Consider the following 24,380-nt stretch of genomic DNA (forward strand, 5'->3'; position numbering starts at 1 on the left):
GCCTTCTGGTCTCGCTCTCTCCGGTATACGCATGTGCGCGCTATATTAAAATTTTTTTACATAAATTTATGTTCCCCGCACGCTATACCCGTGTGCGCGTTTTACACGGGTGCATGTTATATGGGTGAAAATACGATAATATTTAGTGGCCTTAGCCCAGGGGTAGGCAATTCCGGTCCTCGAGAGCCGGGGCCAGGTCAGGTTTTCAGGATATCCACAATGAATATGCATGAGATAGATTTGAATCTCAAGGAGACAGTGCATGCAAATCCATCCATATCATGCATATGTATGGTGGAGATCCTGAAAACATGACCTGGCTCCGACTCTCGAGGACCAGAATTGCCTACCCCTGCCTTAGCTAGTCAATGGCCAACACAATCTCCTGCCTGGTTAAATCATTTGGCATATCAACCCCTTCATTTTCTATTTCAATTATGTTAAAATTCTTATGTCCTAAGGAAATTGCCCTGATTTTTTTCTCTGTTCTCATGTCACGTGATTTATCTTCCAGTAGTGAGACTCATTATAAGAAGTCTATTTCTTCTCTTTCCCTTCCTATTTGATTTATCTTATAAAAAGTGTAGTACAATTTACCGTAGGTACTGTGAGCTGCAAAGGAATCTGTTCTCTGCCATTCTCTTTATCTAGTGATTGCACACTTTAAGCTTGGAGGGTCGTATTCAGGTCTTCAATATTGGAACTGGTGCATATCAGCATGATGAAAAAGAGGTTTGGATTAAGTGTTTTGAATTCCAGTAGCAGCCTCTTTTAACTGATCAGAGAAGAGCAATAAAAATGCTAAAGAGGATGGAAAGGCTATAGAGCAGGGATAGGGAACTCCGGTCCTCGAGAGCCGTATTCCAGTCGGGTTTTCAGGATTTCCCCAATGACTATGTATTGAAAGCAGTGCATGCAAATAGATCTCATGCATATTCATTGGGGAAATCCTGAAACCCAACTGGAATATGGCTCTCGAGGACCGGAGTTCCCTACCCCTGCTATAGAGGCTAGGGCTCTTCAGCTTGGAGAAGATATTGCTGAGGGAAGATATGATACTGAGTGGAGTGGAATGGGTAGATTTGAATCGCTTGTTTACTCTTTCCCAAAATACAAGGACTAGGGGGCCTGAAATGAAACAACTAAATAGTAAATTTAAAACAAATTAGAGAAAATATTCCTTCACTCAGCGTGAAATTAAACTCTGGAATTCATTGCCAGAGAATGTGGCAAAAGCAGTTAGCAAAGCAGGCTTTAAAAAGGTTTGGACATTTATAAAAAAGAAAAATCTATAAACCACTATTAACATAGACTTGGGGAAACCCTCTGCTTGTTTCTAGGATAAGTAGCATTTTACTCTTTTGGGATTTTGCCAGGTACTTGGAACTGGATTGGCCACTGTAGGAAACAGGATACTGAGCTTGATGAAAATTAGGTCTGTCCCAGCATGGCAATGCTTACATTTTTAAGATTTGTGCTGTGATGTTAAGTCTGAAATTTAACCTCTAACCTCTGAAAGATTTTTGTGTTTGTTGAGGCAATCAGATGACACCCATAAATTTTCAATGTGTGCATTTCTGTAGAAAGCCCATACACTGAACTCTTTCCTTGTATGTGCACTATTTGCTGGTTTAATAGTACATGTATAAATAATTAGAGATTTCTGGGCCATGGCTGAACTCTGTGCAACTAACCAGAAATGATGTTACCATAGCTGTGAATCCTAGTACAGGGCCTCAGGACAGTCTTTCTGTTTGCCTGGTGTAGACTTACTTATTACTCTTGGGTAGGCCAACATTGGTCTGCAAATGTCTTATCAAATGTAACCTTTATGAGCACTTAAAAATGTTGAGTAGGATATGTGTCAGGGTAGAAGTAATTTGTTAACTAAATCCTCTTTCTGCCTCAGGGATACAGCAGTGCTTCTGTCCTGATCTCCTACTTTGATATTTGTCTAGTGGGAGATAAGACTCTCTGGGGAAGATTCTCAAAACGTCACGATAAAATCCAGTGGCTACTACCGAGGTTGCTGTTGTAATTTCAAAAAGGCGAGTCATTCTCCAAAGACCCCACATGCAAATGAGGTTCATGGATGTTCAAGTAGGCTCACTAAATTTACTTGAGATGAGTCACTGGTGGTAGCGATCAGCACATGCGCAGAATACACCCGCATATTAACCCCCCCCAAAAAAACCCCACCAAACCAAATTGATTATTGGCAGGAGAGATGCCCACTCTCTCCCACTGCATCACACAATCCCCTGACACTACTACTCCCTCCACCCTGCAGCAAGAGAAATACCCACTCTCTCCTACTGCGTTGCACAATCTCCCGACACTATTACCCCCTCCCCACAGTGGGAGAAATGCCCACTCTCTCCTGACGCGTTGCACAATCACCTGACACACCCACACTCCCTGCAGCGGGAAGGATGCCCACTCCCTCCTGCCATTGCCCAACCATCCCCCCAACTATTCCCCTTGTGCCGCTGATGACCCACTCACCCCTTCCTACCTTATTCACAAAGTCCAGCCAGAAGAACGCATACCTGCTCCGGCTGGGATGTTCCAGGGAGAGGCCTAAGGTTCTGATTGGCCCAAGCACTTAAGGCACTTCCTAGGCGGGGAGGGGAAGGCCTGCCATTTTGTAAGAGGCGGGCCTGCCAGCCGGAGCAGGTAGGCATCCTTCTAGCTGGACTTTGTGAATAAGGTAGGGAGAGGCTGGGGGGTGGGTCGTCAGGGGCATGGGAGAGTTATTGTGGGGGGTTGAGCAATGGCAGGAGAGAGTGGGCATCTCTTTTGCTGCGGGTTGGGGAGGTGGGTAGTAGTGTCAGGGTATTGTGTGATGTGGTGGGAGGTTTGATTTGGGGTTTGTTTGTTTTTTTTTTAATTTGCGGGGGGGGGGGGGGTCTGAGCTGTCAAACCTTACTTTTCTGTAAGTGCCTGAGCCAATCAGCACTCAGGCATTGATCAGAAAGTAAGACTATGACAGCTCAGACCTGTCGGATAATTCTGGCCACAAATGTGGCATAACGAGGTTAGGGAATCACTCGACGATGATAGAGACTCGCCAGGAGTGCTCATTTTAATATTAATGACCTCGTACTACATTTGCATGGCAGAATCAGAGACTGCTAGGAAACTCAGAAAAGACCACATTAAGCTATTTTGATAATCTGGCACTAAAATACATGCATGCTAAATCGGCTGGAACCGGTTTAATGGGCACGTTAAAGGCACATTTTAGTTTAAAGAATCGTCCTCTCTGTTTTCCATCCTGCCACCTCATTAATTGCATAAAAACATAAGAGATGCCGCTGCTGGGTCAGACCAGTGGTCCATTGCGCCCAGCAGTCCGCTCGCGCAGCGGCCCTTTTGGTCAAAGACCAGTGCCCTAACTGAGACTATCCTTACCTGCATACATTCTGGTTCAGCAGGAACTTGTCTAACTTTGTCTTGAATCCCTGGAGGGTGTTTTCCCCTATAACAGACTCCGGGCGAGTGTTCCAGTTTTCCACCACTCTCTGGGTGAAGAAGAACTTCCTTACGTTTGTACGGAATCTATCCCCTCTGTTTTTAACTTCTATTAAAGTGACTTTACTGTGTTTGCAGGGGCTCTTCTTCCCCTCCATGTGTTATCATCAAGGAACCTGGGACTATTTTTTTTTTTTTTTAATTCTTTATTCAATTTTTAAACTACAGATGTGCACAATAATTAATACACTTACAAAAATGTATAAAAAAGAAAATTATTTCCCCCCCCCACCCTTCCATTATTAATCAATAAATAAAAACCTTCAAGAACAATCAAAACATACCCCCTAAACCAATTCCAAAACATACCTCCCTCCCCTACCCTCCTGCCCTGGATGTGTATGTTTAAAGGGACATCTAAAGAGATCAGTCTTTACAGTATTTAGTTAACGGTTCCCAAACATCCATAAATTTCTTGTAATTTCCCTGCTGAATGGCCATGAACCGCTCCATTTTAAAAATATAACAGAGGGATTCCCACCGGAATGTGTAATTTAATCTGGGACTGACTATTAATATTTGATAAATGTAAGGATAAATCTAGAAATTCCTATTTTATAATAGTTTGAATCTATTTTCTGAATCTTCTGCCATTCTGCACTCATGTGGCTTTGATTGTATCTAGGCCAGCCATGCATAATTTAGCAACCAAAACCCACAGTGTTTATGGAAGTGTATATTGAACTGGCCTGCAGCAGATTCCCACATAAATCCTTCTCTAGTGAATTAAACAGCTTTGGTATCCTCTGAGAACATAATCAGCTGTAGCTTCAGGTCATTGGTTCATGAATGGACCTTGTAATCTGGAATGCCGTGAGATTGCACAGTAACTGAGGGAGAAAGGAGAAGGGATCTCAGAGAAAAGAAATGGAGAAGGGTTCTCAGGCAGAATGGGTAAAGGGGAATAGAGAGGTAGATGGAGGAATGGGGTGAAGGGAGGATGGGGGAATAAGGGTAAAGAAGGAGGAGAGAGATCGGGGGGTGGGTGGAGGAAGAGGGATCCTGAATCAGGAGAGGGAGAAGCTGTTCCCTCACTTAAACTGTAGCCCCTACATGTATCTATAGCTATAACCAGGGCTCTTGGTCTGCCATGATTCCTTGGTTACTTGAAGGGATTGCAGCATCAAGACCTCATGTCTTGTGCATGTTGAAATTTCTGTTGACCATTCATGAACTAAAGAGCGAAAGGACAAGCCAATGGTAGTAATACTTTTTGGTTTTATCAAAAAAGAGACAGCAGCATCTCAAGCTTAATTCCATGTTGCTGCCAGCTGGACATTGTCTGATCTGAATTGCAATGGTGAAAATTTTCTCTTTTCCAAATCTTGATTGGAAGATATTTGAAGCTCCATATTTGAAGCTTGGTGGCTGCAGGTCTGCGCGTCAAGTGTTAGAGGCATTGACAAGAAATGTTTCACTCTCCCAACCCTTTCAAAAAAGAAACTTTGACAATGAAACTTTGTCCTGCATCTTTCCCTTGGAACCACTGATAAAAAATTAAGTCTTTGCCAACTCTGTAGTTAGATCCTGTTTTCACTCATTGCGTCAAATCCGCTCCATCCAATCATACATTGATACTCCCAGTTATGTATCTCTTCTTTGTTCTCTGGTCACTTCAAAGCTTGATGATTGTAATACTCTCTATACCGGTCTTTCTTTCAATGTACTTAATAAAAACTGCAAACAGTTCAAAACACTTCAATAAAACTTCTCACCAATGCTCGTCAATTTGATCATGTATCTCCACTATCAAGTTCCGTCTGGTTCATAAAGCTTTAACTTTAGCTTTTAAGGTTTTACACTTGGGTCTCCCTTGTTACTTAGCCAACCTTCTTGTCCCTTACAGACCCTCCAAGTCCTTATGTTCTTCTACTGCTCATCAAATTGCACTTCCACCAGTTTATATGTCAAGACTGTTATCAATCAGACACTGCTTTTTTTTTTTTCATCTGTTCCATCTTTATGGAATTCTCTTCCAATTGAAGTTCACTCTGAACCCTCTTATCCAAAGTTTCACACTCTTCTGAAATCCCATTTATTTTGTCAGGCATTCCCTGAAGAGACGGAGCATTGTTGGGGATTCACAGCTATTTCGACAACTGGATTGATTGTTTGATTAATTACCTGTATGTTCGTCTGTTTGTCTGCTTGATGATTGATTTGTTTGTTTGCTTTCTTTTGCTCCTTTACTCTTCTAAGAAATGGAGTTCTTTTCCTTAGGGTTTTTTTTTTTGTTGTTGTTGTACACCACCTTGATATTTAAGTTGAAGGATGGTAGATAAACTCTATTAAACATCAAACATTAATGAGATTTCTGACTTTGTCATCTTTGAAAATTAGACTGGTGGCACTGTGCTTTGCTGAGTGAAATCCAGGGTGGCGACTTTGAAACCTTTGCTCTGGCATTGTCGGTGTGAGCCCTGTCTTTCTTTTAACTTTTCCAGCACTATCCTTGGGGTTTGTTCCTGGTTCTGTGTGTTCCAAGGTGATTTAAAGCCAGCAGTTTTCTGGTTTTAGACTGATGACTATATTGTCACCTTAAAGTAGTGCTGAAAATGGGTTCTATGGTAGAGGAAGGTGATGGAAGACTACAACACTGACTGGTTTGTAGCTGAGGCTTTCAGCTCGGCCCCTTTGGACCACAGAACATTTAAACTGACAGAAATCTGGCAATGCAGAAAGGTCTGTCTAACAGTGAGCTGAGCTTCTTTGGAGGTCTCTGCAGTTGAAATTTGGCTCATTGCTGGAATAACCAAGATGTATTTAGCTCTGGGGTTCATCATGACAGGGTAGCCCTATATCCTAGTACATGGCTTTAGGACAGTCTTTCTGTTTGCCAGGTGTAGACTTCCTCATTACTCAGAGTTGGGCAGGCCAGCATTGTTCTGTGAATGTCATAACAACATAAGAACATAAGCAGTGCCTCTGCTGGGTCAGACTTATCAAGAGTAACTTTTGTGAGCATTTAAAAATGTTGAGTAGGAGGAGGTTAAGGGCAGAAGTAACCAAACCCCCTTTCCCTGGGCCTCTGCCAGCATAGATAGTACCTACAAAACAAGGTTCATAGTCAAAAGTGCACGCCGACAAAGGTGCGCCGAGACAACTGAGCGCAAGGCGGAAGCCCGCGCCAAAGAAAAACAGTGTTTTAAGGGGCTCCGACAGGGGGGGGTGTTGGTGGGGACCCCCCCCCCACTTTACTGAATACAGATCGCACCGGCGTTGTGGGGGGTTTGTGGGATTGTAACCCCCCTCATTATACTGGAAACTTAACTTTTTCCCTGTTTTTTAGGCTTCCGCCTTGCGCTCAGTTGTCTTGGCGCACTTTTGTCGGTGCGCGCTTTTGACCTGTCATCACAAAACAAACAGCATCTCAAATTGGCTATGTCCTGTGGCTGGGATTCATGGCTGCTTTGTACACCCTATTGGTACTATAGAGCTTTGTAACCTTCCACCTGCAAAAAGCAATAAAAATTAAGGAAGTGGAAAATGAAGAGGTGATGTCATACCTTTCTGGAAGTTACAATAAGCTTGTTGTGTTTTAATAAACTGTGCATCATGCCTTCATTCAGGGATAACTTAAGCAATTCCAGTTTCCCTTTTCTGTAGTTTTTGAAGAGCTCACCTTTATTTATCTTGGCAGGAGTAGTTCCTGTAAATTATATCTATGCAATACCCCAGTGAACCTACTGCATGAGAACAGCTGCTGCTTTTCCTAAGAGACCTTCACCTGTTAGTATTTTTAAGTGCAGGTACTTGTGGGGTGCTGTACATTTATCGGGGGGAAGAGGACAAGGTGAAAAGCAGACCCTCTAAGAAAGGAAAGCAAAGAGCAGTCTAAAAAATACCCCTGAAAGCATTTCTGTAAGACGTGTCTGTCATATTTGGTTTTGTTTTTTTAATAATTCAGCTCTCGGGAGGGACATTTTCAAGAAGCTGACAGGCTTGTAAGCTGGTTTTCAAAGGGCATGCCCTGTGGAGATTCCCTTGGAAAGTCTGCTGAGTTGCAGTGCCAAAGGGATGTTTGTAATTTGCATATTGTACAGGTCTGGAGTATACAAGCTAAGTTGTATGCAAAGGTTTGCAACAAAATTCTCCTGTATACCTGAACCACAAATGGGGAAGGGTCATTCTTAAAAAAAGTTTTTTGTTGTAGCTTCCACAGAGCTCAGCCGATTCTTATGAAATTTAGTTCATCGTGTCCTGAATGAAGTTGATGTAAAATGTTGTAAATATTTCCCACTGCACCACACTACCTTGTGAAAATGAATTGTTGCAATGGGATATATGCAGAAACAGACAATATTTTGCAAACACTCTCTATATCAAAATGGTTTTCACTGCAGAAGATCAAAATCTGATGAAGAACTTGGTACTTCTAAAAGATTACAGCAGTCAACGATTGTTGAAAGCGTTCCCATAGAAGGGTTGGAACAAAAATGGCCTTAATGTGCTGCTACGCATGATCTGAGCAATGGGCAAGGCGGATTGTAAGCTAGTCAGTGGACAACCGTACTCGATTTGCACACAAGCACATTGACGTTGTACTTGATCTTGTACTGAGCCAGGATGATGCGCTACAAACACACTGAACAACTCGCCAAATAGTAGGAATAAGATAAATAAGATAGACGACTGTGGTTAGGATAATTCATAATGATCTGTAATTAAAGTATCTTAAAAAGCATCTGCCCAAGAGTTAACATTACACAACAAGACTCATGCCTGAAATGGTTCAAGCTGCTTTTAACCAAGTACGCAGAGTATGGCGCTAGCTTCATCTGGTTTACAGGTGAATAGATATTTACAGTAGCTTCACCCATTAAAACATAGAATGATCGCCTGTACGTGTCTTCAATGAGGTTAATGCCAAACGCCTACTACGGACCTGCCCGACCTTCAGCCATGGTCTCAGTTGCAATCTCGAAACTCAGATTCACAGATCTGTTCTTCATCGATCCTGAGGTTAAGATCAATGGCATAAACTACCGGGATGACCTCTTGACACAGAAGCTATTGTCAGTGATCCGTAGCATGTCAGGAGACTACTTTAGCTTCCAACAGGACAATGCCCAGCACATCAGGCAAAGTACACCGTAGAACTGCTACATTGGGAGACCCCAGACTTCATTGGTCTAGACCTAAACCCAATTCACTACAAGACCTACCAGAAAGTGATATCTGACATTGAAGACCTTAAACATCACCTCATCTCTGTTTGGGCTGATCTGAAACAAAGCGTTGTTGACAAGTCCATAGATCAGTGACAGCCAAGGCTGAGAGCGTGACTTGGCACTTCGAATATCTGCTTAATTGAAACATTACTTTTTGACTTTACATTTTTGTGCAAGATATTCCATAATATTTTTTTGTGTTTTTATTTGGTTCACAATTCATTTTCACAAGGTAGTGTTGTGATGCAGTGGGAAATATTTATAACATTTTACATCAACTTCATTCAGGACACAATGCACTAAATTCATAAGGATTGACTGAGTTCTGTGGAAGATACAACAAAAAACTTTTTTTAAGAATGACCCTTCCCTATGACAAAAATCATTTTGGTGTGTTGATTTTTTTTTCGGTTCACAGTGTAAAACACCTGCATTGCATTGGCCATAGTTTGATGGAAGATTTGGGTATGTCAGACTTCATTCTACAACATCCAATGCTTGTTTTTGACTTTTTTCAGGTCATTCTGCTCCACATTTAGGGCTCCTTTTACTAAGCTGCGCTAGCGGTTTTAGCATGCGCTGCATTGCCCCGCACGCTAGACGCTAATGCCAGCATTGAGCTGGCTGGTATTAGTTCTTGGCATGTAGCGTGGGGTTAGCGCGCGTGGCAATGCTGCGTGCGCTAAAAACGCTAGTGCACCTTAGTAAAAGGAGCTCTTAGTCTCCTGGAATAGAAGCAAAATGGGGCTTATAAAAAAAAAAAAGTCCAAAAAGTGGCATAAAGGGACAGATGGATGTTTTTCTCACCGTGGCCTTCCAATTTACTAGAATAAGTCAAATACAGTAAAACCTTGGATTGCAAGTAACTTGGTTTGCAAGTGTTTTGCAAGACAAGCAAAACATTTTATTAAATTTTAACTTGATATACAAGCAAGGTCTTGCAATACGAGTACATACAGTATACATGCGTCACATCATCGCAACTGGTTCTTTTCTCTCTGACGCTGCAGGAGTGTAGTGACTGTTCTAAATGAGCGAGATCTTGCAATACGAGTACATATAGTATTTTGTATTAAAGTTTTGGGGTTGTGGAACGAATCGTCTGAGTTTCCATTATTTCCTGTGGGAAAATTTGCTTTGATATATGAATGCTTTGGATTACAAGCATGCTTCTGGAACGAATTATGTTCACAAACCAAGGTTTTACTGTATAGGTAATGACAATTACAGCAGTAAAAATATGAACATAAAGATGAACAACCATATGGGTGAGGTCTTTTTTGTACTAAGTGCATCTGGGATGAGCTTTTGAGGGTCAGAACAAAATAAGCAATGATATTATTCAGTTTAGACCAGGGGTGTCCAACCTTTTAGCTTCCCTGGGCTGCATTGGCCGAAAATAATTTTTCTGGGGCTGCACAAACGTGTAAATGCTGCAGCAAAACAGAGGAGGGAGCCAGCAAGACGGTAAACACCCGGGGGCAGCAGAGGAAAACACTGCATCACCCTTGACTGGGGCCGCACAAAATACTTCACGGGGCCGCATGCGGCCCTCGGGCCACAGGTTGGATACCCCTGGTTTAGACCATTGTAGCTCAGTTTACTTTTCCCTTCCACAGAAGTCTATGACCAAATTACAAATGCTTCAAAATGCAGCAGCAAGAATGATCTTTCATTGTACTAGGTATGATAGAGTCTCCCTACTGCTGAAAACTCTTCATTGGCTTCCTGTAACTGCGAGAGTATAGTTCAGGGTACTTTCTCTTATTCATAAGGCAGTTTACAGCATTGTTCCTGATTACTTAATTAAAATCATTGAATTTTTCTTCTTTCAACAATACTTGTCTTACTTTGTGTATTTCTGCAGTGAGCCATGTTTTGTGAAGTCAGCTGCAACAGGCTTTTTGACTGTGGTCTGGTGGTTCTTTCTAATTTTGTCTTCCAGATCAGCTGTAATTTTCTTTGAGATCCTGGTGTCAGCTCAGCCTTACATTGCTAGCTGCCAGCATTTTCTGTTGGCTTAACCAATGTCAGCAAAGGCCTATGGGAGATTATATCATTCATATCTGAGCTTGGTGATGTCAGTGTAGACAGGCCTTAGAACAGTGTTTCTCAACATGCTGTACGCATACCCTTGGGGCTACATGGGCCACTTGGGGGTACACGGCATGGCCCCTCCCGTCCGTTGAATCCATGCTGCTGCCGCCAGGGATCCTTCCTTGCTGCCCATACCACCTGCTGATGCCGCTGCCAGGGATCCTTGCCCCCCTTTCCTCCCTCCCTCCCGAAGCCGACCCACAGGGCTTCCTTCCAATGTCAAAGCTGACATCAGAGGAAAGTCTTCCAGGTCGAGGGGGGGGGAAGAGGTTCCCAGTTACCTCCTTGCCACAATCGCTCCTTCTGCCTTCAGCAGCTTGTTGGGGGGGACGTCTTCAGCCAGCAGCGGTTCACACACTGCACTTAGTTGACCCGCTGCCTGTGCATCCCCCCCAGCAAGTCGCTGAAGGCAGATGGAGCGAGTGCAGCTTGAACAAGTAAAAGTACATGATCTTTCTGGGCAAAGGGAGAAAGTGTGTGTGGGGGGGGGGGAGGAGCACATTGGGGCATTGGAGGGGCACAATTCTGGGACAATGGCTGGAAGGCAGGGAGGGGGAGGGGGCACTAACTTGGGACATATGAGGGAGGGTATAGAAAGAGAGAATTGTACAGAGCAACTGAGTACACAAAAGGTGCAAGCAGATAAAACATTTTGATTCCTTAATAAAAATAGTTAAAAGAAAAAAAAAAAAAAGGAAAGGGAGAATTGTTGGGCATGAGTGTGTGAGTGAGAGGGAAAGAGATGGTGGCACATGGGGAAAGGAAGAAAGAGGAAAATTGGACATAGAGAAAGAGCAGAGAGGTAGAGATGCATGGGGAAGATAAGGATGAGAAGGAGAAATGTTGGATATGGTGGTGGAGAGGGAACAGAGGAACAGATTGAAGGGATGCAAGGGGGAGGAATATTGGTGATAGTGATGGAGGGAGAGATGTGGCATGGTGCTGGAGAAGGGTGAAAGAAGGAGAAATGGGCATGGGTCTGGTGGGCAGTGGTGAAAAATGCTGCATATGCTCCAGGGGAGAAATGTTGGACTCATGGGCGACAGAGAGAGAGATGTTGGTTGGGGAAGGGAATGAGGTCCGGAGGAGAGGAAACGTGCAGGAGGCAGAAAGAAAGAAATATTGGATGCACAGTCAGAAGAAAGTGCAACCAGAGACTCATGAAATCACCAGCCAACAACGGTAGGAAAAATGATTTTATTTTCAATTTAGTGATCAAAATGTGTCCGTTTTGTGAATTTATATCTGCTGTCTATACTTTGCTCTATATTTGTCTATTTTTCTACAGTTATTACTGATTGCATATTTTAAAGTCATTTGCCTTGACCTCTTTGAAACTCCCCCCCCCCAAATATAAATGATAATTAACATTTTTTCTGTGTACAGTGTGCTTTATGTTTTTTTAATTTTGTGGTTACCATTATGTTATATTAATAAGGTTATATTGTGTGTATATGAAAAATGGATGGAAGAAATTGCATTACAGTTAGTACTATTATTATGGGGGTGGGGTCAGGGCGGAGCCTGGGCGGGGGTACTCAGTTGATATTTGTTAGACTTAGGGGGTATTTGGCTTGAAGAAGTTGAGAAACACTGCCTTAGAATGCCTAAATTGCATCTAAATTATTGGTGCTTAAGAGTAACAGAAGACCTTGGCACAGCCCTGAGCTTCAACAGATGTGCTAAGGTCCAGTGCTTAAAATAGACAATGGCCCCAGCTGCATGCTGTGGCACAGATAGTAAAAACAAAAAACAACAACCTGGATCTAAGTGGCTTTATTGTATGAATAAGACTCAACCGGGCTCCTCCATTAAAGGAGGAGAGCCAACGGGCGCAGCTCTGATCGCGGCTCAGAGGAGGAAGGAGGCGGATCAGGCAGGCAGGAGGAGAAAGGCAAGCAAGCAGGGAGGCAGAGAGAGGCGCTAGAAGCGCCGGAACGCTTGGCCAGGACTTCGGGGCAGCGGCGAGAGTAACTCCGCCCACCCCACCGCGTCAGCAGCTCGCGACCGGGCTCCTCCATTAAAGGAGGAGAGCCAACGGGCGCAGCTCTGATCGCGGCTCAGAGGAGGAAGGAGGTGGATCGGGCAGGCAGGAGGAGAAAGGCAAGCAAGCAGGGAGGCAGAGAGAGGCGCTAGAAGCGCCGGAACGCTTGGCCAGGACTTCGGGGCAGCGGCGAGAGTAACTCCGCCCACCCCACCGCGCCAGCAGCTTGCGACCGGGCTCCTCCATTAAAGGAGGAGAGCCAACGGCGCGCAGCCGTTCGGCACGCGGCAAAGGCGAGCGGCAAAGGCGCTCGCCTTAGCGAGAGTGCCTTTGCGAAGAAGCCTTAAGAAGGACCAACTTACAGACAACAAGGGCATTCTAAGGCGGCGAGAGGACCTCTAAAAACACCCTATTGTACAAACTCTTACAGACACCCTTATCTCACAAACTCTATCACAGACAGCCACCCTCTCTTAATCTCTCAGACACCCTTATCTCACATACTCTCAGACAACCTTTTCTAATAAACTCACTATTCTTTTATACTCTAAATATCCATTTCTTTAACTTTTCTTTTTTTTAAGTTCAAATTTTTTATTGAAAGATTTTTAGTTTAACAAAAGACAAACAAAATAAATCTGCAATGTGCACAGACAATAATATGTGACAATCAAATCAAATATATAATATGCGATCTTTCAAAATGTATAATACCAAATAGCAAATAGAGAACATATAAGCATAAGAGTGGGAGAAGGAAAAATCAAGAGAAGAAAAATGATAAAAGGAGAAGGATCTCTGCTATGATATGGTATCAGAGGCAGCTGAATGGAACCTGTTGAGGAATTTCCAAGGTGAATTAGACATTTTAGAAGAAATGGTAGATATCTGACGTTTTTCATATATATATTGTTCATGTTTATTGTACAGACATAGGGAGTTCCACCAAAAGGTGTAATCCAAATGAGAGGCTGATTTCTAATTTTTAAGAATGTGCATAAGGGCAATAACAAACATGGCATCAATCAATTTTGGAGGACAATCTGTAGTATCAAAACAAGGATGTTGAGAGCGAAGCATAATAATATCAAAGGAGATGTCGGATTGACATGAGGTGATATGTTTGATTGTCTTCCACACGCTAGACCAGAAGGGGCGTATGCTAGTGCAATGGAATAACATATGGTCCAAGGAGCCATCCGATCTCTGACAGTGCCAGCAGGAAGAATCCGGTCTTAATTTAGCTTTCCACATACGGTAAGGAGTCCATAGAGCTTGCCATATAACAAAGTACATAGATTGAGATATTCTTGATGACATTAATGGACGATTAGTTTTAGACCAATAGATGTTCCAGTTGATGTCGGAGAATGAGGATGGTAACAGCTTTTGCCAGTGAGACATAACCTGTGGTGAGAAGAGGTATTTGTGGTCTCTCATAATTTTATAAAACAAAGATATCGCTTTGCCCTGGATATGGACTGATTCGCTCCAAGAGAGAAAGGAAGCCTTGGAGGAGGAAGATGATAGGGTGGGTAGCACCGCAGATATACTGGTGATCAGTGCCAATCAAGTGGAGAAGGCTTCATCTAAAGCAAGGCAGATGATGGGATGTATCAGTAGAAGCTTTGTCAGCAAGAAGCCTGAAGTCATAATGCCATTGTACAGAACCATGGTGAGACCTCATCTGGAATACTGTGTACAATTCTGGAGGCCACATTACCGTAAAGATGTGCTTAGAGTCGAGTCGGTTCAACGGATGGCCACCAGGAGGATCTCGGGTCTCAGAGGTCTCTCGTACGAGGAGAGACTAAACAAACTACAGCTCTACACTCTAGAAGAACGTAGGGAAATACATCACAGGACGTATCGAGGTGGAAGATGATATCTTCTTTCTCAGGGGACCCTCTGTCACCAGAGGGCATCCGCTCAAGCTCAGGGGCGGGAAATTTCATGGCGACATCAGGAAGTACTTCTTCACAGAAAGAGTGGTTGACCGTTGGAATGAGCTTCCAGCGCAGGTGATCGAGGCCAGCAGCGTGCTGGACTTTAAGAATAAATAGGATACCTATGTGGGATCCCTACGAGGGTTGAATAAATAGTCACTAGGTATAGACTTAAGTGGAAGGGACAGTAGGGTGGGCAGACTTGATGGGCTATAGCCCATTTCTGCCGTCATCTTCTATGTTTCTATGACACGATTATGTTTCAGCCTAAAAAGGCCTATCTCAGGACAGATAGTTAGTGGCCATCAAAAGCCATTGTCTCAGACGGATATTGGAAAATAGCAGAAATTCCAGTCTGTGAGGGACAGCTTCTCTCTCTTTTCTCTTCCAGTCTTTCATGCCCCACACGCCTTATTTACCATTGTTTCAGACAGTTATATCGAAAGATATGGGTACATAATCACAATAGATTCTATTTTGTAGAAAAATATTCCAACCTATAAAGCCTTCTCTCTTCCCCCACCCTCCCTTCTCTCTTTTTTTTTCTCTGGACCCTCTGGCTTCTTCCTCCCTTGCTGAATTCTCTCTTTTTAAGCCTATTCACACCTATACACCTAAGACATATATTCATGCAGGTAAACTGTCCTTTCTCACACACAGAAGCAGTCTCTAAATCTACTCTGTATTTGTAAAGCCTATTTCTATCTCTATATTTTACTGTACTTTAATATCAAGCATATTTTTGATGTATCTTTCTTATAAGCCTTGCATCTCTATTATATTAAGCCTATTTCTGCCCAATATATTCTGTATGCAACCACTCTTGGCTATCATTGTCATTAATTTCACTTCCTGCTGAACCTCCTCTTATGAGGGCACTGAATCCAGGACCTCTGGCAGATTGTAGGGCCGCCACCTTACACCTGGTACCAGGAATCTTCATTTGCAATTACCTGGGGAGGTTACTCTTTTTCTTTTTTTTTTTCTTTTTATAAACCCTTCCATTGTTCCTAGTGTTATTACTTCATCAGCTGCTCTGAGCCCGGAAGCTATGCACCAGAACTCTTTCCAAAACCATGTCTCATAGACTCTCAGCCTGCCATCAAGAGCACACAACCATAAGGCAACTCCTCCACCCCCAATATATTTAGTACCTCTCTCCCAGATCAGTGATAATTAGGGTTACTAGATTTTCCGTTTGAAAAGTCTTGACCCCTTAGACCTGCCCCCAGGCCTGCCCAGTTCCACCCATCCCTGCCCCAGCATACCCTAGACTCTAGAGGAAAGAAGGGACAGGGGAGATATGATTCAGATGTTCAAATACTTGAAAGGTATTAACATAGAACAAAATCTATTCCAGAGAAAGGAAAATGGTAAAACCAGAGGGCATAATTTGAGGTTGAGGGATGGTAGATTCAAGAGTAATGTTAGGAAATTATTCTTTACGGAGAGGGTGATTGATGCGTGGAATGTGCTCCCGAGGGAGGTGGTGGAGAAGAAAACAGTGACAGACTTCAAACTAGCGTGAGATGAACACAGAGGATCTCTAATCAGAAAATAATGGTTATTGTGAGTATACATTGAAGGAACTAAGGCTAGTACTGGGCAGGCTTGCACGGCCTGTGTCCCATATATGAACTATTCAGTTGAGGACAGGCTGGGGAGGGTTTCGATGGCTGAGATGGTTAAGATGGGCTGGAGTGAGCTTTGATGGAGACTCCAGTAGATGGAACCTAAGCACACTACTGGGCAGGGCTCTGGACTTCTGCCCCAGAAATATCTAAGAAAAAGGACTGTTTAAATTAAATTAAATTAATTTAATTTATGGAGCATGTATGGTTGGGCAGACTGGATGGACCACTCGGGTCTTTATCTACCGTCATTTACTATGCTACTATGTTAACCCTGCCCCAGCCAAGCTGCTGCCTACTCTGGTCGGGCAGGAGGGCATGCGCGCATTTGGCATGATGATGTCATGTGCACGTGCGTGCGCGTGACATCATCGCCCTCCTGCCTGACGGCGATTATGAGGGGGGCTTTTCAAAACCCAGACAAAGTGTTGTGTTTTGAAAAGCCGTCTGGACCCCCGGACATGTCCTCAAAACGAGGACATGTCCAGGGAAATCTGGACGTCTGTTAACCCTAGTGATAATCCAACCTGCTGCACAGCACCAAAAGCATCAAGGCCTGCAGGCACAAGGCTGTCTGCTCATGCTCAAGGCCTGCCTGCTCCATCCCCCTCTGAACTTCCTATTTCACAGGTGACGGAAGACGACAGGCCGTGGGTATGTGCAAATGCTGAAGACCCTGTGCCCGCCGGTCTCGATACTTTTGAAGCTGTACTGGTTGGAGTATTGCTACCCCAGAGGAAGGAGGTAAGGTGCTATGCACATCACAAGGGCAGGGGAGGTGGAGAAACATGCTGGAGACCATGGAAGGAGGGGGGCTATCGAAGAAGAGAAGTGCTGGCCACCACAGGGATTGGGGAGGGGAGAAAGGCTAGGCACCAGCAAGGGGGGGAGGTGGGAAAGGAAAGAAATGCTGGATACCAAGAGGAGGGATATTGAGAGCAAAAGGAGGATAGGAATGCTAGACACCGTACTACAGGGTTTCAGAGTAAAGGATGACACGGGGACAAATGTTTCACCATCCCCGCAGGAACTTAATTTCCCCGTCCCATCCCTGAGAGTTTTGTCGCTGTCCCTGCCCCATTCCTGTAAGCTCTGCCTTAACCGCACAAGCCTTGAACAATTAAGATTTTAAAGTGTTTGAGGCTTGTGCAGATGAGGACAGAACTTCCAGGAATGGGGCAGGAACAGTGACAAAACTCGCAGGGACGGGATGGGAAAATGAGTTCCCGTGGGGTCGGGGAAAATTTTGTCCCTATATCATTCTCTATTTCAGAGGGAGGGAAGGATGCTAGCTGCTAATGGGAGAGGGACTGGGATGGTAAGCAATATATCTCCTCTCTTATCTCTCCCTATACTCCTCCCCAGGAACTTCATTTATTAGGCAAATCTCTCTTCTCTGTACCCTTCTCCTCTACTGCCAACTCCAGACTATCCCCCTCCTTTACTAAAGCGTAATGCGGGTTTTAGTGCCAGCAGCGGTGGTAACTGCTCTGATGTTCATAGGAATTCTGCCCCCTGCATCAGAGCAGTTACCGCTGCTGCCGGCGCTAAAACCCGCGCTATGCACAAGTAAAGAATGTTCCTTCTCTCTTGCTGCACCATTTGCCTGAAACAGTCTACCTGAGTCAGTATGTCACGCTCCATCCTTGGCAGTATTCAAATCCAGGTTAAAAGTCCACTTTTTTAAGGTTGCTTTAATCTCCTAACCCTCACTCACTTGGAAAGTACCCATGCCTGAGAAATACCCTAACCTCTTACTTGTCCTGTTTGTTTGATTAGATTGTAAGCTCTACTGAGCAGGAATGTCTCGTGAATGTCTTAATGTACAGCAGCGGTATAGAAATGATAAGTAGTAGTAATAGAAAATGCCCCTCTTGGTAACATAGTAGATGATGATATAAAAAGCAAAAATTCAAAGCAATTGTCCAAGTTGTACCTCTCAATGGGTCCCAAGTATTATCTTCCCAGTGTGAATGGTTATATTACATTATAAGAATCCATATGGATTAGCAGTTGGTTCTGGGTAAATTTTACCAAGAAGTTAAACATTTATTAAAGAGCGCTATAATGTTTTTTCTTCTTTTTATTTAGAATTTTGTTTCCTTGCCCATTTTCTAACCATCTACTTAATCCATACTAATTTTCCCAAAAGTTCATCTTTGATTTAGTTTTAAAGCCCTCTTTTATCAAGCCGCGATAGGGTTTTTATCGCCAATCGCTGCGGTAAAAGCTCTGATGCTCATAGAATTCCTATGAATGTTGGAGCTTTTACCGCAGCACTAAGCGGGACTTAGGCATCCAAACTAAGTGCTAAATGAGCAATTTAATGGTCTTAACAAGCGTTAATTGGCAGATGGGCATTTTACGAATGTAGGCGCAAATTTTCAGACGCTCCTAAATTTGTGGGATGCCCTTCGGGAACAACTGTTATGCACCTGGGCAGCCAAAATCCATGCAAGTCCTATACCCTTAATGGCGAGATCCTAGCAAAAACGGTAGCAGAACGAGACTTGGGGGTAATCGTCAGTGGGGACATGAAGTCTGCCAATCAAGTGGAGCAAGCTTCATCCAAGGCAAGACAAATCATGGGTTGCATACGAAGGGGTTTCGTCAGTCGTAAGGTGGAAGTCATTATGCCATTGTATAGATCCATGGTGAGGCCCCACCTGGAATACTGTGTGCAATTCTGGAGGCCGCATTATCGAAAGGATGTGCTGAGGCTGGAGTAAGTGCAGAGAATGGCCACCCGGATGGTCTCGGGACTCAAGGATCTCCCATACGAAGAACGGCTTGACAAATTGCAGCTTTACTCGCTCGAGGAGCGCAGGGAGAGGGGGGACATGATCGAGACGTTCAAGTATCTTACGGGCCGCATCGAGGCGGAGGAAGATATCTTCTTTTTCAAGGGCCCCACGACAACAAGAGGACATCCGTGGAAAATCAGGGGCGGGAAACTACGAGGTGACACCAGGAAATTCTTTTTCACTGAAAGGGTGGTTGATCGCTGGAATAGTCTTCCACTGCAGGTGATTGAGGCCAGCAGCGTGCCTGATTTTAAGGCCAAATGGGATCAGCACATGGGATCTATTCACAGGGCAAAGGTAGGGGAGGGACATTAGGGTGGGCAGACTGGATGGGCCATGGCCCTTATCTGCCGTCTATTTCTATGTTTCTATGTAACTATATAGACGTAGGTGTAACATGGGCATGGCATGGGACAGGCTTTGATGTGGACGTCTCTTGTTCCCCTCGACCCTGAAGAAAAACATTGTTTGAAACATGCATGTCGGGAGAGGTGGCATTGATGAACATTTGAGAGCTAACCTCGAAGCTAAGTAGCTAAGTAATAAGATTAAATTAGAAGAAAAATACATTAAGTAAGGAAATGAAGGAAACTAAAATGAAATACAATGAAGAAATAGTTATGGAATTATGAAATTAAGAATAAGTATGAAACTAAATGAATTTTAGAGTTTTGAGTAAATAAACAATAAAGTGGACTGATGAAGACAAGAGATTGCTGGGCATTATTATGGTCCAGTTGATATCCGAAGGTCCATACAAATGAAAAAATAAAGAATAAATATATACATATACATATATTATGAAGTATATGTTAGTACTAGACCAATAATCTCTTTACAGTGTATATGGGGCCGCAATATATAAACAGGCACCATATAGCTTTACAATATTAGAGATTTAAAAAGAGTACAGAGAATAGTTAGTGATTTAGAGAGAAGTGAATAACAATTAAAATAGGAACATGTGCTGGGGGGGAGTTCTTTGGGACTTGAACCCACGACCTCTGGAAAATGAGCATAGGGCTTTTACCCACTGAGCCATAGCAGCTTCTAATCAGGTGTCTCTGACTGCCCTGTGATATCATAGCTTATGCTAAGTTACCATCACATGTCTAGGATATCTTAAGCTGTCATGGTAGGAAACCCCTGACTAAAAAGAAGCTGCTGTGGCTCAATGAGTAAAAGCCAGAGGTTGTGGGTTCAAATCCTAAACTACAGTGGCAAAATAACACTCAGAATTTAGGAAGTTGGTTGGTTGGGCTAAGAACTTTTAAGCACCGCTCCATATGTAATAAAAGTGAGCCAAGTAAAGGACAGTCAAGCCATTGTGACATCACTGATGAGGTTGGCTCTTATTGGTGGAATGAGGCATTATGACATCACAATCTCAGCTCTGGTTAGCAGAGACTGAAAGACTTCACACTGTGAGGGGGTGCTGAAAAGTTCTCAGCCTGACCAAGAAGAGAATGATGTGGATATGGTTCAATCAATGATCTGTAACAGTGTCAAAACAGAGAATTTCATTGCTGCAGATTGGCACTTAATGAAATAAGATAATACTCTTTTCAGCTACAGTGGCAAAATAATGCTCAGAATTTAGGAAGTTGGTTGATTGGGCTGAGAACTTTTCAGCACCCTCTTGTAGGCAGAAAAAATTCTTAACTGACCAGAGCCCTTAATTTGTTAAATTAATTCATGCCTTAGTTTCAGCCCGCTGTGAGTTGTTTTTAAGACTCGTCTACTTTGCATATAGTTATATTGCAACACTGTCACCGTTAGTTTTAGGATTTCTTTTCCACAAACTGTTGGATTCTGTAACCAGCGCCAATATCAGTGACTGCTTTAAAAGTGGCCACTTATCATGTCTAAATCACGCATTGGCGCCGGTTTCAGAATCACGCCCACGTGAAATGTAGGCCAGGGTTTTTCGGGCCTATATTTCCAACACTTATCTTTGCATGAATCGTGCCTACATAGGCGCTTTAGACTGCCTAACACCACTCCCAGCATTGGTCATGCCTACTTTGGCGTTTGATGGCCTAAACAGCCTCCATAGGTGCAATTCTAGCACCTTTATTTAGGTGCCGGTAGGTGCTTCAGCCTTGCCATTTCTAACGGTGTTCTTCAATTAACTTAGGTGCTGGTAGGGCACCAGTTTTAGAATTTCCTCCAAAATGTGTTTGGTATTTCCTATTTAACTTTTTTTTTTGTGAAAACATGAGTTTTCTTTGAAGTCATGTACTACATTGCAGTGCCTTAATTCTTTCTCCCTTTTTGCTCTGTTTCCAGCCTTCTAAAATGGTGGTGGAGCACCCTGAGTTTCAGAAGGCCGGCACGGCGCCTGGTCTTCAGATCTGGAGAATAGAGAAGATGGATTTGGTAGCAGTGCCAAAGAACCTGTATGGTGACTTCTTCACGGGAGATGCTTACTTAGTCCTAAACACCATTAAGCAACGATCTGGAAATCTACAGTATGATTTACACTTCTGGTTAGGTAAAACGATCTCTCCCTTATAATCATATGCCTAAGGCTACTTCTGTGATGCTTATGGGAGCTCATAATCTATAATGAACAGAGCCAGGGCTGATCCAACCATTAGGCAAGAATAAACAGTTGCCTAAAGCAGCAACTTTTTTTGAGGGAGGTAGAAAGAGCAGCTGCAGTCTGAGCAAAGCAGAAGGTCCTGACAGTCAAACAAACTCAAAGAACCATCAGCACATATTTTATCTTTATTAGTATTATAAGCAATATTATAAACAAATAAGATACTATAGCAGTGGTTCCCAAACCTGTCCTGGGGGACCCCCAGCCAGTCAGGTTTTCAAGATATCCCTAATGAATATTTATGAGAGAGATTTGCATATAATGGAAGTGACAGATATGCAAATTTCTCTCATGCATATTCATTAGAGATATCTTGAAAACCTGACTGGCTGGGGGTCCTCAGGACAGGTTTGGGAACCACTGTACTATAGGGTCTTTTTACTAAGATGTGCTAATGAACTTAGCACATACTAATGATTAGCACATGCAAAAACTAAGAAGCCTATGGGTATAAAATTGGCTTCTTAGTATTATTTAGTGTGTGCCAATCAGCACACGCTAAATCTTTTAGCACACCATAGTAAAAGGACATCTATAGTAGCTGTTTCACATGATCTGCATTTTATATAGGGTGTTTGATGACCACAGTTTTGTTGAGTTTATCAAAATCTGAACATAAACTTTGAACAGACTTTTAAGATATGAGCTCCTCATTGCCTATTCGCTGTAATAAAACCTTTAGCGCGCATGCGCACTTCAATCTTTGTGATCCCTGCGTCCGTGATCTGTGCTTCTATGCCACACATGCGCAGTAGAAGGAGCAAGCGGCGGTTTCCCCATCGCCCTCCCTCGGTGACGCTGGCTTTTTCTACTGCGCATGTGGAGGCACCTTAAGCACGGATGCAAGGAGGTGGCGACCGCAGTGGTGACTCCCCTCTCCCGCCCTCACTCCGTCTAACAGGAGGACCAAGGAGAGCACAAAAATAACAGAAGCAGGCTTACCGATGTTCAGCATCCGGACTGTGGTTGGTGGTTGTTCAGGCTGGGGAGGTAGCAAAAGGAGTGATTTAAGGGTAGATGGGAGGGGAGGCTAGAGCTGAAGCGTTTCAGCACACAAGAACGAAAGGCAGACACACAGAAAGACAGCGGGCAAGGAGAGAGACAGACAGAAAGAAAGACAGACAGACAGGGGGCCAGGGAGAGAGACAGAAAGAAAGAAAGACAGACAGACAGGGGGCCAGGGAGAGAGACAGACAGTAGGCAGGGAGAGAGACAGACAGAAAGAAAGACAGAAAGACATCGGGAGGGAGAGAGATAGAAAGATAGATAGTGAGAGGGAAAGAGACAAAAAGAAAGGAAGAAAGAGACAGCGGGCAGGGAGAGAGACAGACAGCAAGAAAGACAGACAGCAGGAGGGAGAGAGATAGAAAGAAAGAAAGAAAGATAGACAGTGGGAGAGAGAGAGACAGAGCCAAGGAGAGAGAGAGACATAAAGAAAGACAGACAGTGGCCAAGGAGAAAGACAGAAAGAAAGACAGACAGACAGCGGCCAAGGAGAGAGACAGAAAGAAGAAATACAAACAGACAGTGGCTAAGGAGAGAGACAGAAAGATAGACAGCGGGAGGGCGAGAGACAGAAAGAAACAGGGGCAGGGAGAGAGACAGAAAGAAAGAAAGACAGACATATATTCTAGCACTTGTTAATGTAATGGGCTTAAACACTAGTAATTTATAAAATCGCCATGATAATATTCAAAACCCACAAAACCAAGGAACTAGTTTTTATTGATAGATTTCTCATTCCGTATGATCTGCCCAGAACCTTAAGATCTACCAGTCAACATCTATTCTTCGTGCCCTCATTAAAAATTATTAGCACACGTTGTGCTACAACATTCTCAATAACTGCCCCCATGATTTGGAATTCTTTGCCAATTGATATTAGAGAAGAGCAAAATCTGGATAAATTTAAAGGTGCACTAAAATGCTTTCTTTATAAAGACGCCTTCGAACACTGTCTTTCCTTTCTCTGCTACCAAGATGTCCAATGATAAAGAGCTAGATTCACTAAGCAAACCGATTGGTTTGCTACTAGATTTTCCTCCAGCCCGATTCACTAATGTCTGCCCCAATCATCCTCCTATCTGATCCGCGTATGCAAATGAGAGGGATCGGCATTAAAATGTAGGCAGGCAGCGATTCACAAAACAAATCTTGAAAACCGACTGGCCTGGCCGATCAACAAAAGAAGCGACTGCTGGGGACTGGTCTCTAACTGCTTTCCAATTGCATCTTGCTCTCTCAGCCTGGATTCTCCTGTCTGCTCTCCTGCCCCGAATCTCCTCTGGCTACCCTGTTCTGCTATCCTGCCTCTACTCTCCTCTGGCCACCCTGCTGCACTCTCCTGCCCTGACTCTCGTCTCGCTGCCCTGCTCCCTGCTCCCTTCTCCTGCCCGACTCTGCTCTCCTGCCCCGAATCTCATCTCGCCGCCCTGCTCCCCTCTCTTGCCCGGCTTTGCTCTCCTGCCTCGAATCTCGTCTCACTGCCCTGCTCCCCTCTCCTTTCCGGCTCTGCTCTCCTGCCCCAAATCTCGTCTTGCTGCCCTGCTCCCCTCTCCTGCCTGACTTTGCTCTCCTGCCCTGAATCTCTCCTGCTGCCCCGAATCTC

At 43.8% G+C, this 24,380-nt stretch overlaps 1 protein-coding gene across 3 annotated transcripts in view; it reads left to right on the forward strand.

Annotated features, from left to right (window-relative positions):
- Window positions 1–24,380, forward strand: part of GSN (gelsolin) — a 91,949-nt gene that overhangs the window by 15,606 nt on the left and 51,963 nt on the right. For all 3 annotated transcript variants that reach the window (XM_033960770.1, XM_033960768.1, XM_033960769.1), the window contains exon 2: window positions 21,457–21,661. In XM_033960770.1, coding sequence (XP_033816661.1) covers window positions 21,466–21,661 — 196 coding nt within the window. In that variant the 5' untranslated portion in view covers window positions 21,457–21,465. The remainder of the gene's footprint in view (window positions 1–21,456; window positions 21,662–24,380) is intronic.

The sequence above is a fragment of the Geotrypetes seraphini genome, chromosome 10, assembly GCF_902459505.1.
Source record: "Geotrypetes seraphini chromosome 10, aGeoSer1.1, whole genome shotgun sequence".
In the NCBI taxonomy this organism is placed as follows: domain Eukaryota; kingdom Metazoa; phylum Chordata; class Amphibia; order Gymnophiona; family Dermophiidae; genus Geotrypetes; species Geotrypetes seraphini.